The following is a 17,553-nucleotide window of genomic DNA, read 5'->3' on the forward strand; positions in this document are numbered from 1 at the left end:
AGATAATACGCTAGGTTTACTTCTGTCCATTAGAGTCTACACGAGCAAATATAAAGTAAATCAAATACCTAATTGCGTGACACAGAAGAGAACTTTGAACGACGGTGTCCATTTTTCTCATAATTAGCTGGCAAAAAATGACTTCGCTATGTAACGATAAGAAACGTTCCTAAATAACGGTTCGTGGCTCGGGGAAGTTAATTTGCGAGCTCCATGATACGCAGAGCACTCAACGCACAATAAACAGGTGCCGACCGCATAAATTAAGTTGGCTTGGCGAGATCGACGAAACGAGACAAGCATTTCTGTTTTCTTGCGTCTCCTAAAAACCGTCTTGAAATTTGTCAGCGTATTATAGTTTGTCCAATGATATAGCGAGCTAGTTAACCCTACAGATGATGCATCTATACTATATTAATTATATACTGCGAAGCTGGTATACTACGCTGTAATTATGAAAATAATAATAATAATAATAATAAAGATAAAGTATCGAGTGAATTCAGATTTGTTACTGAAGGGTTTTTATCATTCGATATCGGGAGATCGGCCGCTTTCCTCGATCCACCGATCCTACATTCTTGCTTCACAGACATTTGCAATTGATCGGAACGATTCGCAAGAAATTCTGTATTGTCGAGTCGAATTGCAGTCTCGCGAATTTCGCAATCGAACACGGAAAGGAGGGGCGTAAACCGAGCGTATGCAAACGTAGTCGAAGCTTTGCGAACCAGTAGCACCTGTCGTAGCCGGCTAATCTTGAACACGTGTTTCCTTGTGTTAGCTGGCTCTACGCCAACGCGCAGAGAATGGTCATTGTACGGTATCGTGTCTCTCCCCTCCTCTCTCTCTCTCTCTTTATTTACGAGTATTTTGCTCGGACGTTGCGATTGTGAAACTAGTCGAACCTATATCAGTTCCTTCCGAATGGTCCGCATTTAAGCGGCCCAGGAACGATTGGTTTTTGGGGCATCGGTGATGTCCGGACGGACGGCGCTCTGCAAGAGCTGTCATCATCAACGTATTTTCATTTGCGCTGTTCTCTGTCAACGTTCTTCTTGTTTGAGTTATGTATAGTGGTATATAATTAGTTAACAAAGAACCAGTATTTCGCTAGTTTGCGATAGGCGATATTTTGGTCGATGCGAAAGGGTGATTGCTTGGAATAGAGTTGTCGAAGCTAAGCTGCCTGGCTTAAAGACGCTTGTACTTTGTTAAAACGACTACAGAACTGTATTAATCCTTGGAAACTAGACCCTTCAGCGGCCTCGATGGCAAGCCAAAATAACCGAAAATATGCATATGTATATATTTTGTTGCATCTAAGCCATGAAAAAAAGACGGGAAAAAGAAAAGCCAATTTTAGTTATTTTTTGTAGCAATAAGGTTAAAACGTTCGTCAACCAATGTACGTGGTAGAGTTGAATAACGAAGAGGAAACTGTCAGGCATGGTTTTCTTTTATTCAGAAAGTGCAGACGCTTATACTCCTGTAGAAAATATCGAGCACGATAATCGTAAAGCAGGAAATGGGTTAGAGAGCGCATTTTACGACGCTCAAATTTCGCAGCTCGTAAAGCTTTCGATTTAAATTCCAAGGGGACAGAGGCAAGGGCAGAGGCTTCGTGGAAACGCGACGTGGAACGATGTACGCAACATCGATAGAGACTTGTTATATTGATGTTTTCGCGGCCATATGACCACGTAGTTAGTGTTAAATTTAACCAGTTCACCAAGTACAGTGAGCGTTAAACCGATGTGACATATTCGTGCACCGAATGACCATGGTTCGATGTAAATATAGGGACAGCCCAGTGTTGTTCGTCAGAAATTGCTCGTTAATGATGTAAGCCGCTGTCGAAATTTAACGTTGACCCCACTCGATTAACCTGCGGTCCTTTGTTTCGGAATAATTACAAATTTCTATGGCTTATTTAGAAATAGGGTTAAGAAAGACATAAATTAGACGTCAATTTATTGTAAAGATTTAGATCTTGCAATACAAAATAAATAAAATAAAACCAATAATATTCTGACAAATAGTACGTATTTATCCGAGGCAGGCTATCGAACGAATATTTAACCGATTTATAAATATAAGAACCAATCGTCCAACAATTGTGGGATATAAGATGCGATTCGGAGAATTTGAATACTAATCAGTAATATTTTTTATTTTGTACAGACTTTTACTTCGATTTAACTATTTACATCAGGTTTTTAATTAAATACTGAGAAGACTCTATCCTTATAAATATTCTATCACAATTAATAGTTTGGGATGCTCCTTAACTATCGTGAAACGAGGATTATATGTTAAGTGGAAGACTAATTAATAGAAATGTCAATTACTACGATTGATAGCAAGAAATAATAATGAAGAAATCCAAGGAAAAAAGGAACGCTTAGATGTTAAAAAGGATGATACGTTGTACGCTCGATTAAATTAATTTTGCGAAACACGCGTCGCGTTGAACTCCGGTCTCGATTCTTCCGCGAATCGTCGCGCAAGTTCAGGCTTGGTCGCATTAGAAATTCTGGAAATGCAATTCAAGCAACAACAAGAACACCTCTTGGGCGGGTAGACGTGTTTCGCACTACATATGGAAAGTATGCAGAACTTGTCGTCGTTGCTCGCGCGTTCCCACCTCGCAAACTGTTCCACGCGCGAAATTGCCGATGAATGCGCATTCACCGGACCCAGCGAAGGATGCAACTTCGCCCAACACGTGTCGATATGCTTCCTGCGCGCTAAATCGTGACAAAATGTTTCTAACGAGGGCGCTGGTATTTAGGGACGCGTCGCGCTTGAGAAAATTTGTTATGCAAAATTCGTATTAAAGAGAAGAAATTCGTGTCGGCGATTCGCGAGAGTGGCATTTCATTCTTAATAGTTCATTTCCAGATTTTTTAAATGATTTGATGGATTATAATACGGATTACGCAAGAACCAGTTACTATAGTATCAAACTATACATTTTGTCGTAGAATCTATCTTCCTTTTACGAAAAAAATATTATTCGTCAAAAAGCAAATACTAAAATTTTTACCTGTGCAATTTGGGAAAAGCTTAAGAATAATCCGGTGAAACTGATCTGAGAATATTAAAGCGCAGAACTTTGAATTCTGCATACCTATGTAAAATCATAAAATGATTTGACAATTTTAATATGATAATTAAGGTATCAAGTAAATTTAATACGGTTTAAAAATTGCTATTTGCTGCAAATCCATTAGAATTTTACAGTTTGTATACTGTTCAGGATTTAAAGTTGTCCTCAGTTTACGGTACGGATAAACATCTGCTATTTTTTGAGAAGCTGGAATTTCCCCCATTACACATTACAAAGTTTACAACTCGGATCACGTCGAGAAGAGTTAATTAGTATCTTAACACTAGGTTTACGGATGTTTCTTATATACCTATCTCTACGAACTCCCGTCAAACTGACGGGTAAACGAAAACACGCATTTTCTTTAAAAAATCGATTTATTCAAATTAAGTCTGAATTGAACAATATTAGGCTTCACGTTTAAATAAATTATTAATAAGTAAAAAGTTTTTTTTTAAATTATCACGGAAATGATAACAGTAATATTAACGGTATAGGGTAATCATATTTATTGAGCACATTTTTTACAAATATACTGAATTTTGTTTGTGCATTTTCCGCATACGATCTTTTTGCAATATATACAACAATTATTGCTTCTATTTTCTTTTTGCAGTAAAGCACTTGCCCACAACTTCTTCGCACTTCTGACGTTGAAGCTGACAGAAATGAAGCATCTGATCTTTGGTAAATGTTCTTCTTGTTTTCTCCAGCTAATTCCTCGGCTAAACAAAATATGAACTGCTTTCTGGATATTTTCGATCCGGTGTACTCTTTACATAATATCCACGCGTTTATCGCTGTCAAATCTAAAATATTGAAAAAAGCTTAGAGGGACCATCGGAAACTCCCTGCCTTCACACTATATTTGCGTGCCATCTGGTCAACGACACACCACAACAACGATCCACGCCAAACTTTGTTTTATTATAAAAAGTAATGATTTCTGGAATACGTTTACAATTGTCTTCTACTTGTACACCTGTATGTTTGGTGTTTAGAGGGAGGACTTTTACGTTAGGTTTACTTTTATACACAGTAAGCGTGCAGTTTTCTGATTTACATAAATGTGAGGAAAACAAAGTCATTTTGTCCTTTTTTACCAAGGTTGTTTTTTCTGCAAGTAATTTTTTAGGTAGCGGGATGCTTGTAAAGAAATTACCTGTCGTTATATTTCTGCCTCGTTAAAATATAGTTCAGCTAATTTTAATGTTACAAACTCGTCCAACGATTTTGAGCATCGAGTTTCATCTTTCCCCATATAAGGGATACCATTCAAAATATATTTTGTTTGGACGTCAACTGCTAACCAAAACTTAATGCCAAATTTATGAGGCTTATTCGACATATATTGCGTAAACCTGCATCGCGCTTTCGTTGGAAATAATTATTCATCTATTGAGATATTTTCATAAGGCTTATAACAAGCCTGTTCCATATTTCGGATATCAGAGCAAATTTATCTGTTTGTAATCTTTCGGAAGCTTTCAATGATCTCGCTTCATATGCGCCCCGGGCATATAGAATTCCTAGAAAACTACGTCACGTCTTTTTTCAAAACTCGATGCGCCTCGGTTTCAGCACAATCTTTTATGTGCTCCATTATGTGTCTGTCAATTATCAATTCGAAAGCACTAGTTACACAACCAAACATAAAATAATTGTGTGTATAAATTCTTTGGATGAAATGATTAATTTACGATGCAAAATGGTATTTCATTTCGAAGTTTGAAATCCGTTAAATTGACAGGTCCCGTAAATCTAGTGTTAAGCGCTCGACGGATCCGCTCAACAGCAAACGACGTGTCAACTTCGACCAGATGAGAACTCGACAACAGACCAAGGACGATGTCGTTAACTAGACGTTATGCTCCGCATCCTCGGCCAGGTAGGTACAGAACGCACCACATGCGAACGCCAACGACAGTTCGACAGTCACAGGACTGAACAGACACAGACTCCCACTTCACAGGAAACGTTGACGACAACACACCCTCTACACTGACATTTAAAATATAAACACCAGGCGCTTCGAGAGAAAAAGACTCATCACGCACTCGTCGCATATTTAAACTCTATTACTTACGTTCCATACTCTTACGTTTATACTAAACACTTCAAATAAAATCTATAAATACAGAAATCCTTTAATTTCCCTCCACCTTGAACGTTAATATCGTTCAGGGTTTGCGACCTCAACCGAATAGTTACAACATGACTGATCGTCACCTGGTTGAGAGGTCGTAACATATACTTTTAGTCACAGAACTTTCTATAGTTAGTTACAGTCGTCGAGAAAATCTGTAAAGTTATCTTTTTTCAGAGATACGTATTCTGCTCTTTTTAATTTCTCGTTCAATTTAGATATATTTTATAACCAGGCATATAATGCATTCAACTTATATGTATATACTTAACGTCTATTAGTTGATAAGATTTCTTAAACGTCTATTATCGAATTGCTCTATTATATACTGACATTTCTATTGCATAAATATATTGCTCGATATCGTGTTATGTTTGCAATTAAAATGTTCAGTTGACTTACCACTATGATTTCGCTGATTTCATGATTTTAATACAATTCCAGGTTACTTACCTGAAACAGAAATTTTTATTGATCAATATACAAGAGGAATTGTTTTGCCCTCAGTAATATATTATAGTATAAGTATTACAGTATTAATATAATATATTTCATAGTATATTACATTCTTACATCGTCATAAGTGAAGCATTACATCACGACATAATATTTCGTCTTACATCTTTCACCGCTTTAATTAACACCCCTCGTACACTTCTCTAATTCCCAGTAGCCTTAAACCGATTCCCCCGTAAAAGACAAGCGACGATAAAATTTTAACGACGCCATTATACCCAGGATACCATCCATGCACCTTAATTTTCGAAATAACTGTCAGGACCAAAAAAAAAAAGAAGAAGAAAGAAAAAGAAAAAACGAAAGATAAAAAAGAGAAGGGAAAAAGAAAAAAACAGGCAAAACGAAGGAAAAAGAAAACAAGAAGATACGAGGGGAAAGTGGAAACTCGCGGGCAATCCTCGCGAATGTGTTCGGGCATAGTTGGTGTACATACATAGTTGGATCGTATCACGTCCAATTTCCAGGGAGTAAAATTACTCGAAGCCAGGCCACGAAGCGTAAAGCAGTAATTGCCATTTACTCGTACCGGCCAGTGGTCACCGAATATTCCATTAATGATTTAGGGCGGCACTTTCGTCGGTACAGACCCCACTCGTCCGACAAAATTTCCGGAACGATAATTCATCGAGCATTTAACGATCTTTCAATAAAGAGCGAGTCAGCGGCACGGCAAACGAAACGTTTAATTTACGTTAATGACGTACCGCGGGGAATTAATTAGAAATTGATACCGGCGCACCACTTGTCAACTTGAAATCTATACGACGTGTCCCATCCAATCCCCACCTCCTCACCCCCTTCCAATGAATTTATTAAAATTTCGATACTTGCCGCTCCATCTAATTTATTATTTTTTGGTGTGTCCGTATTTTTGCTGCGTCAATCAGTTTCGTAATGGGACAAAATAATAACGCTAATGAACGTCACATACTTTCCTCGTGTAGGGGAAAAGTCATGCATGATATGAATTAGTTGACAAAATAATTGCCCTATTATGGATATTTCTAATGGGAGACATTGAACGAGCGAACGGCTATACGTTTCTTTTACATATAAACCTTTTGAAATATGCCGAACATAGCACAATAGTACCGCGAAGCATTTACGAAGTTTTTTTTATTCGTACAGTATAATATTCTCATAGACTGAAAAAATGCTGAAACGGTAACAATTTAAAGCGTATTACGTATACCTCAGAAATGAATGCTGACTATTCATCGCCGTATGTTTCCGCTTGAATTGGAGCACATTAATGAACAATGCAATTCACATGCAATCTTCCCAACGATTGAAACTGTCACATTCTGCGATAAATTTTATAACTTTCCATCCTTATAATGGGAATATTCATTATGCTCTTTCCATTATGAATAATAACATCTTTTATCCAAATTGATCAGAATCTTGTCGCATTGGACTATAAATTATCAAGATACAAGAATATTCATTTTCATTAGGTGCAGGATATACTGAAAAATGTCTCTCCACATTCGTTTAAAAATATATTATTATGTTTTTGAAAATATTGTTTCCGTCAAGCGAAAAAGGATGAAAATCACGCGAAGCATAAAAACTTAAATCTTTTGCAATTTGCAACGATAGAATAATTGCTTGAAAACAGTTGATATTACTAATCTTTCACATTCCAAAAGTATTTAGAAGCTACTATATGGTCAAGTGAGACAACCTGTAATTTCTCCCTGATAAAAGCTCCGTTTTCCACCATTTTTCGTTTTATGTTCATAGGCAATTCGATAATTCGCACCTACGTAAAAGCAACCTTCTACGTCCGAAGGAGATTTATACTCGTCGTTTCTCTGCTGTATGAACGACGAGCACATCGTACCTCGAGTCGACTTTTATCGATGTTTGATCATTGATAACTCTGGCGCTGGAAATTTCCATTCAAACACGCCGGGACTAACGTTTTGATAATCAGTATCGTAATATAACGTAATATGAGCCAGCGGCGCGATACTCCAGCACGCACGACACGCCGTGACGTGTCATTCTCATTCCTACCAAGTCGTTTGGTACAACCGCCTTTCAAGAGTTAAAAGGTCCATAAGGCTTAATGCTGAGTTATTATGAGCAATATTAATACTGAGTTATTTGCCAAATTTACAGAAATGCAATAAACCAGTGATCGAATATATCAACAGTAATCTTCGCCTCGCGAGTATATTCCCTTTTTGTTCTACTCTTTTTTTTACTCTTTTACTCTGTACATAGTCGTTAAAAAGTAGTCAGGAAATTAAAATCGAACGGGACTACGGCCGCGCGCTTACGCGTCTCCCGCGTATTCCGGAACGGGGTTCGATGCGAATGAAACTGTATTCCTGATAATGGAGAATTTGCCGCGCAACAACAGCGAATTTTAATTAGTTCGAAAATAACGAAGCGTCATGCATGAGAAATAATGAGCATTGGCTGGCTAATTATAGAAGAGGGAATATCTTCCGCGATAGCGGAGAGATTTTTAAAGGGGATTATGTTCTTATTTCGAAAGTAGCCTACCGTATATCTTACAATTTGATTTTTTACTTCTCGTTACATAGCTAGTGGAACCTAGAACAACATGTGTATTAAATATCGCAGCGAAATTGTTCTTTTCGTGTTGACACCAACTACGAACATTTCACCCTCTCGTAATCGAAATTTGTACGAATGAATTACTTGGTGTTAGCATCGCGATGCAACTCATAGTTGGCGCATACCGGAAAAGACCGCCTCCTCGAGGAAAGCAGCGTCGCTAGAGCTGAAAGTGTAATACCGCGAGTTAAGACGCGGGCAGATAATTGCCATGAAACTTCTCTCTCTCTCTCTCTCTTTCCCCCCTCCCTTCCCTCTGTCTCGCTCTTTAGAAGAAAGTCTGGCACGTACACAGGTGAGCTCAGTTGCACCGAGAACAAGGGTGCTACGGTGCACCGGTTATTCGATTATCTTGCCACGTTGTCAACCGTGTCGTAACTGTTCTTCTCACCATGTTCACCGGTGACGCGTACATCACTTTTCATAATAACGTTTCAACCTTATCGAATTATCGTTACTTTCATCGTCGATTGCTTCAAAATGTAAACGAACAAAAAACACGAGGAAGATATCATTAAGCTATTTAAGATTGAATGGTTTTCACATAGCGCACTTGAGAATCAAAGAAGTTACGGAGTAATCGATTGAACAAATTTGCTGAATCTATTTCTCCGTTCGTATACGTTTGATAATGATACTAATTAATGTTATATTATATATAACGTAAAAGCGAATCACAAACGAAGAAGATATATCTTAGTAAGGAAATTTTGTCTATTAAACTAAAGGATCGAAGCAGCGAAGTTCTTCAGAGACAACGAGTGCCAACGTCTAAGAACGAGATAACTCAGCGGAAGATCGAGAAAGCGAAAGAAAGAAGGTAAGGGTGAAGAATAAAAATGGACACGTGAACGGGAGAGACGGGTTTACAAAGGCATTAAGAATATCCCCGCTATGCAAGAGCATCTGCGTTCTTAAAAGCATATTTGGCTCGGTATTTCTGCGAAGGTTCTTCGTATACGTGTATATCAGCACCGGAACCGCTCGAATTTCTTTTTCGCTGCGCAACATCGTTAGAGTTCCCGGGAGAGCCCTCGAAGGAACCGGAGGCGCAGCTCCAGCGATGCTGTTATAACGTCTAGCCTCGGTTCTTTATTCGCCGGTAATGGTATTCCCGTTCGTCGTTGTCGTTGTCGTTGTCGTCGTTGTCGTAGCGACGAGCCGCGAAATCGCGAAGCGGAGAACCGCAATCGAGCGAAAAATTCCGTCACGACAATGTTATCAAGAAATATTTTTACATCTCGACCAGGACACGCTTCCACCAGAGATCTCACGTGGGATCACGATTCTCCACATTTTCCCTGCCTTGTTATTCATACCGCCTCCTACGAAACGAATCGCTGAATAAAGATAACGTTTCGTGTCACCTTTGTTTATCTTCCTTTTTACAAGATTTTAGTTGACGATGAGTTTCTGAAACGATTTTGTAAACGATTTTCTGAAAGACACGTGTAAGTACAGGTGTATCAACCCTCTATAATGCAATGTAACTTTCTCAACAGATAACTTATTTTATTTCTTCGTCATTTTGTCGTGCAGATTTGCCCTTGCGGAAAGAGTTAATAATGTAACCTCCGTTAACGATATAGAATGTAAATAAATTTTATCTTCCAAATATTTAACCTAATTCCTTTCTTTTTGCGACGCAGAGAAGCTAAGAAGAAAATGTAAAGAGAACGAACGGAGGAGAACGTTCAAATATTTACACCACTTCCCCTTTTTTTTGACATTGAGGAACTAAAGAGAGAAGAAAAAGATACGACTTTTAAAAGAAAAGACGAAGTGAGATCGTTGCCCCACGCATACATGCCAATTATTCATATTTAATATTTCTATGAACGTTGAATATTTAACTCGAACGGAACGTTATTATCTACTTCGTTCAATATTTAAGGTACTCGAATCAGAAGAGCGTTAGAAAAGTACGGTAATAAAAGTCCTTTTCCTCCATTCGATTATAGCCTAAAATACAATCTATATGTAGATTCGACGAAGAGCGTGCAGATGATGATTAAACGTTTCGTGGAAAAGCCAAGATCTTAAATATGAAAATAGTACAGTTGCGGTGAGTCGTGCCAAAAATGTCGTTCGTTCAATCGATACAGGTCGCAATACTCAGAATTTCAATCAGCGAAATCAAAAGGACGGGCTGTCGAACGAGTATTTTCGCCTGTCTATTTCAACGTTCGAAAATGGCGCTTGCGAAATTCTTTCGTGCGTTCGATCTATCTAAAAGACATCTTTTTTATTTGAACTTCAGGCTGCTCGACGTTGTATCTTATTGTTAAGGTCTTTTATCTTTCGATATTAACGTTAAAACGTCTTTTCCAGCTTTTACATTCGAAACAAAATACAATTTCCGAAGTTCCCTTTCGAGATACGTTCCCATTTTCCATCGAATAATACAAAATTCCATTTGCTTGCTGTCCCATCATCACAGGAGCGAAAGAAAAATTGATAGGTTCCCATCGTGAACCCCAGAAAAAAGCCGTGCTTTATCTCACGGTTCAATATAGACATCTTTGATAAGAACGAATGCACGACCGTTATCTTATCGTCTCGTACAGAGAGCAGTTGGTGCGCCATATGCCGCTCCATCCGAAAATGTATCACGCAAGTTGCCTCTAGGCGAAGTTATTGAATGACCGCGCAAAATCGTTGGTACGTCAACGCCGATAATTCCTATACATTTTTTCCTCGTTCCCTCTAGACTCCATTCTTCCCTCGTTCGACCGGCCAAACAGATCATCGTTCTCGTGGATTTTATCCACGAAGGCTATTCGCCCAGCTAAATGTGCTCGGAATTTTACGAGGACACAACGCGCGAATCGCCCTGTTCAATTCCTGACGTATTGTAATGGGCCAAAGGGGAGGAACCATAAAATCGACCACCTCCTTCAATTGGTTGTAACCGTAGGTTTAATGGATAATCGATAAAAGATAAGAAATTGGAAGGTGACGAGCGAATTTCGACAAATTTATCGTGTTGTATCGCTGGATAGTTGTCGCTTTTAGTTGTTTATTTTTTGAATCACCGATATAACAATGTCGTTTCTTGTACTTTACTCTTCCCAACTTATTTCTCTCCTAATCCTTAGAAACGAGCAGAATTTTCACAAAAGGATATTGACTTTTATTCCACGATAGGGATATTACAATCTGTTCAAGGAAAATTGCACTTGGATCTGTCTTTATTCCGTCGAAAACATAACTAATTAATCTCTTATGACTGCAATACTGTATTCGTCGATTAGATTATTTTCCCTATTTGTCTCCTACGATAGTTATCGCGTTCATTGTCGAACAATCTTGTCTTTCTTTATCTTACCTCGTGATAAGATAGTTGAATCTTGCAAAGCAACGATCAAACGAATATCTGCCAGTTACTCTGAATCAAGGTCGAATCTAATGATCCTACGATATTTTTTCCCTTTTAATGGATCTGTCCCCAATCTTTATGCAACTCCTTACAATCGTATTTACGATAAGATAGATGATAAGATTCCATAGAAGTTAATAAAAATGAAATTATCGTTTATCAATCGAGGAATAGCGCTGTTTCAGGATTACGAAAATATATTCTCGATCCGATACTCAATCACGGTTCGTAGAGAAGCGATTCAACGCCATCTTAAGTCCGTAGGAAAAAGCTAGATCGACAAACTGTAGTAGCGAAACTGGAATTTCATACAACACAGCCTAAATACCCGTTATCTCGGATGACAAACTCATTTTTCATTACTCGTCCTCGCTACGTATGATAGATCGAGGTTTGTTCAGCTAAGACAAATTTAAATTTAATCACCTATCAGGGCACCGAGAATCCAGCAGGACCAGTGGGATCACATGCGCTTGAATGATTACGCATTCAGGGGTGTACCGGCGTATAGAGAGATTGCTAGTGGTACCAGAGTAACTGCCGATCGTTAGTTTCCAATTAGGTGCTACACATTGGCATGTACATGCGGTTAATTTACTTTCTTTATAAGTTTTCGTAAGGCAAGCACGCGAAAAGGAAAGATACTCATCTTTTTTAAACGAATCATTCTTGAAAATAATAACCTCCACTCGTTTCGTCTCTTTCTTTATAAGTTTTTGTAAGGCAAGCACGCGAAAAGGAAAGATACTCGTCTTTTTTTAAACGAGTCATTCTTGAAAATAATAGCTTCCACTCGTTTCGTCTCTTTGTATTATACGTACATTATTACAAATCATAATTATGTTAATCGTCTCAGCACTCCATTATTTTATCAACAGCACAATATCCCTTTCGTTTCTCTCTTTATTCGAGTCGATAATATGCTACAAGCACCGTTATTCCTTCGAGCAATACTCTTAATAAAGGTGCGTAGTAACAAGAGGATCCTCTCGAATTCGCATTCGTCGGATTTAAGATGGATTCGAAGTAAGCTCTTCAATTCCTGCCTATCCAACATTGCCACGAGAGAATCGTAGAAGGAAGTCGTTAATACAGCTTTGCGTGTGCGCGTTTGAGGACACGGTGGAAACGCGAGGATTACGCGGAAAACCGGAGAGAACATAGGGTTGAACTTCGTGATCGGTCGCAATAAAATGTCTCTGACCACGATTGCCATCTAAATGGATGCAAAAACACACGGCGAAATATACGGTGCGCCCTCGTACCAGTGGTAACGACAGGAGAGGACAACGAGAGTACGGAAAATAAACTTTAGTCACGAGGAATCGACGATTTCGAGCTGACAAAGGAAAGACAGGCCGATAAAGAATTAATCATAAAACCGTGAGGGAATGATCGGCCGTTATCGTTGCACCGTCATCGCGTCCTACGTGCGCTTAATCGCCATGGCTCTCTGATTCGAAGGAGAATGTCGTTGCAACGTAGCAATGAAATTATACAGTGCTACAAAATAAGGATCTCAGATTTGTAGAGGTTGAACGCTGAAACGGATGAAAAATACTTCATTAACTTAGAAACTGAAGTTAGAAAATAATTACGTCGTTGTATATTGTTCTGTAATTATCACGTGTAAAAGCGAGCGAATAAACGAATTATGATTTTAAAGTCCAATACGTGATGTAAATATTTACGTAAATTATTTTTTAGTGTGATCACGAAAGCCTCGACGCGACGCGACGCCTTAAATCAGTTTATCGTCGAATAACGTCATAAACTAGAATTCCTGGATAGCTTTATGTCACATCTATTTAGATCATGGCAATGTGTCACTCTTATCGCGTACGAACGATATGTAATACCTATCATAAAATCTCTTGCTGGATGATCTCAAGAGAGAAACCCGAAGTAAAAAGTGTTTTAAATGTATAATTTGACAAAATCTAATTTAATTTCGAGCAACTTCCGCTCGCGAGTTATTCGCGAGTTTAATCATAAAATCACTGAAATTGGGATTGATGGAATTTTGCAATAACTTTCTTTCTATGCTGTCGCGAACCTAAAATTACACCGATATTTCCTAAAAACCTGTACCAATAACTTATTTACTTGATCCCCTTCAAACAACGGGAACGATCGCCAATAACGATTACAATGCAAAGCTTATTTCGTCCATACAGCGAGTTCGCCGTAATTTCCGACCACGCGTAAGCCTGGTTATCCCACGTGGCGTTTAAAATTTCTGTCACAGGGTCGAGCGTGGAGCGTGGTCGCAATTTTGCGCTCGTTAGCATTCGATTCGCATAGATACGACTGTCTCGAAGCCGGTACTTTCGGACGGCGCGTGCATGCCGGCTGGTGGTTGTTGGTTGGTTCTGGGGCAGAGAGAACCAGGTACCTCCCAGTGGAAGTTGAACCGAAAGCACTGGGGGAATTGCCCCCTAATTTCAGAACCTCCACCGGCTTTCGCTTATACCACAAAGCTCTTCTAACGACTACGCCTCACGCCACATGATTACTATGGGACTTTTGGGGCTGCACGAGATGTCGACAGTCTCTTATCGATCTCCTTCAATCCGTGGACAATCTTCCGCTGGTTGCTTAAATTGCGTAAACGCGTCAGAGATTGTCAATTGCTAATTTATTTCTATATACTTAATTATCGATTATCAAAAGCGCTTAAACTCAATTCGCACGATGACCGAGTGAAAGTAAGTTGGATTAAACGATTATAAATAGCAACGATAAAAACGTACGAGTATCGGAAGTATTCGACAATTTCCAGTAGGAGAATTTCATAAATTCTAAAGGACAGAGGAAAAGATTATGCACGATTTCACGACTAATTCGACGCATCCACCGTTTATTATTTCATTGTCAGATACGGAGCGAAAGTACAAAACCACCCTTATTTCAATCCGTTTAACGGTAGTAGCGAGGTTGGATAGATTTCAAAATCTCATGGTACGCGCGGCATTTCACTCCGTGCATATTCGTGTAATTGCGAAAGTTATCGCTGCAGCGCAGAACGGGTGGAGCCGAAAACGAGTGACCACCCGAGGAAGCACGCTATGCGTTATTACCGGCCAAATATTTCCGTCGCGACGCCGAGCCGTTCTGCCACGTCGGACCTGTTTACGTAATTGACCGTACGAGAATCGCACCGTGACTGCGATCTGCCAATTTCGAGTGACGGATGACCGCGTGAACGACGACTAAACTTAGACCACGTTCGATGGATAGCGATGGGATCAAGTTCAATAGGTAATCGCGAATCCAAGTCAATGCCGGTATAAAAGTTTGCAATTACCAGATTCGACCATTATCTCGTAAAAGATGATATTTCATTTCCTATAAATAGTGACGGACAAAAAAAAATTTAAAAGATAAAGAACCAAGGAATAGATATAATATTCCAATATAGATAACTATCGATAACGTAATAAAAAATGTCTAACACGGAGGTTACTGGTATTCATACATATTAATAAGTATTAATATCGAATTTCCTTTTGTCCATCACTGTACGTTTATAAAGTAACTTATCCATCTCTCGTTCATCGAGCTACTTTTATTACAAATATTCGAACCTGTTACATCTAATCTTACAATTAAAATCACCTTTTTTTCAAAGTACTTATTCGCGAGACATACGAAACTTTACAATTAGATTCAAACTTGCTTGCAATACACTTGATCCCAACGCTAGCGATAGATACCGACAGGCATGGACGTACGAACACGTTGATAGCTTATGCTGATTCGGTTGGTGCATGGTATACGAGCATTTTTCTGTCGATGGTCATTGTATGCATAGATCACGAGATGTTTCGTGTTTAGCGAATCGAACGTCGATATTGGGTTATTAGGCTATTATATGAGTGGCTATTAGTTTATTTCTTTAGAATCAGCGAGGATAATTTAATATACAATATGTTTGTTTTGACTGAATACTCGAATATCTCGCGAAGAATGAAAGATATGAAAAAATTATTCTCGAGAAATATTATATAATAGTATAGTAACACGAAGGTAAAATAAGGTTTAAAAAATACGTATAGGTACACGAGTATGTCTACCTCTCATAGCGTTATAGACGCTGTATGGCTTAACGCTGTATGGCGTTATATATCTCTTTTGATACTTTTCTTCGAGGCTCTTCTTTTCAAAGACGACGTATTTTAGTACTCGTGTATCTTTGGCGTTTGTAGTAGTATAGTACTTATGATAGTAAGTGAAAGATTTCTTAAGGTAGATTTCACAAGATAAGACTTCTTAAGTCTATTTTTGATATATTTGTAGTTTTTAGTATATCTGCTACCATTTCTTTTCCTCTTCACACTTCTGTAGATAAACTTAGAGCAACTGATTCGCGACAGATTGAAATTAGATCGAAAGGTCACACGTACTATGTAAAATTTCACGGTTAGATTAAGTTTTGGCATCGAAGGGTTAAAGTGTCGTGCATGAGAAGAAAGAAGTACGAGAAGACGCTGGAAAATGGAGGAGAAAAGAAATGTGATCAAGCAAAAAAAGGACTGCGTGTTTAAATAAGAGTAGCAAACACAGCGATCTGTCCAAAGCTATTTTCACTGATGCGTAACATCGGTAAACGCACGTACAGTCGACGATCGTTTATGCACCGGGTATATTCGGGGGATGATAATTTCTAGTAGTCTGGCAAACGATCAACATCGTACGCGCATTCGGCATGTACTGAGCAAACTCGTCTGATTCCCAGTGGAAACGAGGGCGACAGAGACCCAGCGGTTTACGTTGATACAGCTCGTCAAATAACAGTTTCATCGTCTACCGCATTTACGCGACAGGTCACTTAACGTCCTGGAGCGTAACGTTCTCGCGCAGAACCCGATCGAGGGACTTTTCAATTCCATTAGATATATTTTGACACGTGGTTAAATCGCCATATACCTTTGTCCCTGAATTCGCTCCGAGATTACTTTCGTTTCGTCGATGTCAGTTTTAGGTATCGTTGAAAACCTATTGCTTGATTTTAGATCATTATCGTACTCGGTTTAGCAAATATAACATCTGTCAACCAACAAGACTAAGAAGCGTAGCGTTTATTTAACCGCTATAATTTACGCATGGGTCCGTTATTCGAGAGATACACCATACATATTCATGTTGGAAATAACTTAATTAAAATCACCTTTCGCGTCTTTCTTTAATTTCCCTTTACTTTTATAGTACTTTGCACGTGAAAGAGCTTCTGTAGATATTTTTTTAGACATGCATTTATTTAGTAGATACTTTGGCATTTATTTAATTGCGATATTCGGGAATATCAGAATGGACCACGATTAAAACGTCTGTTTAAAAAAATTGATAAATAACCACATGCACGCAGAGATTGTTTTACATATTCTCTAAAACGTCTGGATATCGTACGCGGATAAATTTACAGCCAATTAAATCGATCCAATTTATGTTACAACATAATAATTACTGACGTTTTGGCTGCATTCCTAATTCACGTCACAACTTGAGTTGTTACTAACGTAATTTATTATGTTGCTTTGGAATCCTTCGCAACTTTATACTAATCGCAAAGAATATCATTCGATACGTTTTTCATATTCAATTACCTACACACATGGTAATGCATATGAAGATAACGCAGACTTAAGCAATTGCTCCCATAGACTCGGAATTTGTTAAAAGATAGCAGCTCTCCAAGTTATCTGGTTTTTATCGATTGTTGTCCTCGCGAAAGAATTTCTGCGCATAGGTAATTACCGAAAAATCGACTGAAACGTGATGAATCGGAAGATAAGGAAAGGGGCA

At 38.6% G+C, this 17,553-nt stretch overlaps 2 protein-coding genes and 1 long non-coding RNA gene across 22 annotated transcripts in view; all 3 read right to left on the reverse strand.

Annotated features, from left to right (window-relative positions):
* Positions 1-17,553, reverse strand: part of LOC117238212 (CUGBP Elav-like family member 2) — a 353,266-nt gene that overhangs the window by 247,548 nt on the left and 88,165 nt on the right. The gene's annotated exons all lie outside the window — the stretch shown is intronic.
* On the reverse strand, positions 3,180-6,039 carry LOC117238213. Its single transcript, XM_033502940.1, has 3 exons — positions 5,832-6,039; positions 5,199-5,711; positions 3,180-3,921 (listed from the first exon to the last, which is right to left on the reverse strand). Exons 2-3 carry the CDS (start codon positions 5,203-5,205, stop codon positions 3,575-3,577), a joined length of 354 nt encoding a protein of 117 aa, XP_033358831.1. The 5' UTR covers positions 5,206-5,711; positions 5,832-6,039; the 3' UTR covers positions 3,180-3,574.
* LOC117238215 lies at positions 6,970-8,858 on the reverse strand. The gene is made up of 2 exons (XR_004494144.1): positions 7,543-8,858; positions 6,970-7,194 (listed from the first exon to the last, which is right to left on the reverse strand). It is a non-coding gene; the product is annotated as an uncharacterized LOC117238215 (long non-coding RNA).

Source organism: Bombus vosnesenskii, unplaced genomic scaffold (genome assembly GCF_011952255.1).
Source record: "Bombus vosnesenskii isolate JDL3184/JDL3185 unplaced genomic scaffold, Bvos_JDL3184-5_v1.1 scf7180000013444, whole genome shotgun sequence".
Lineage (NCBI taxonomy): Eukaryota > Metazoa > Arthropoda > Insecta > Hymenoptera > Apidae > Bombus > Bombus vosnesenskii.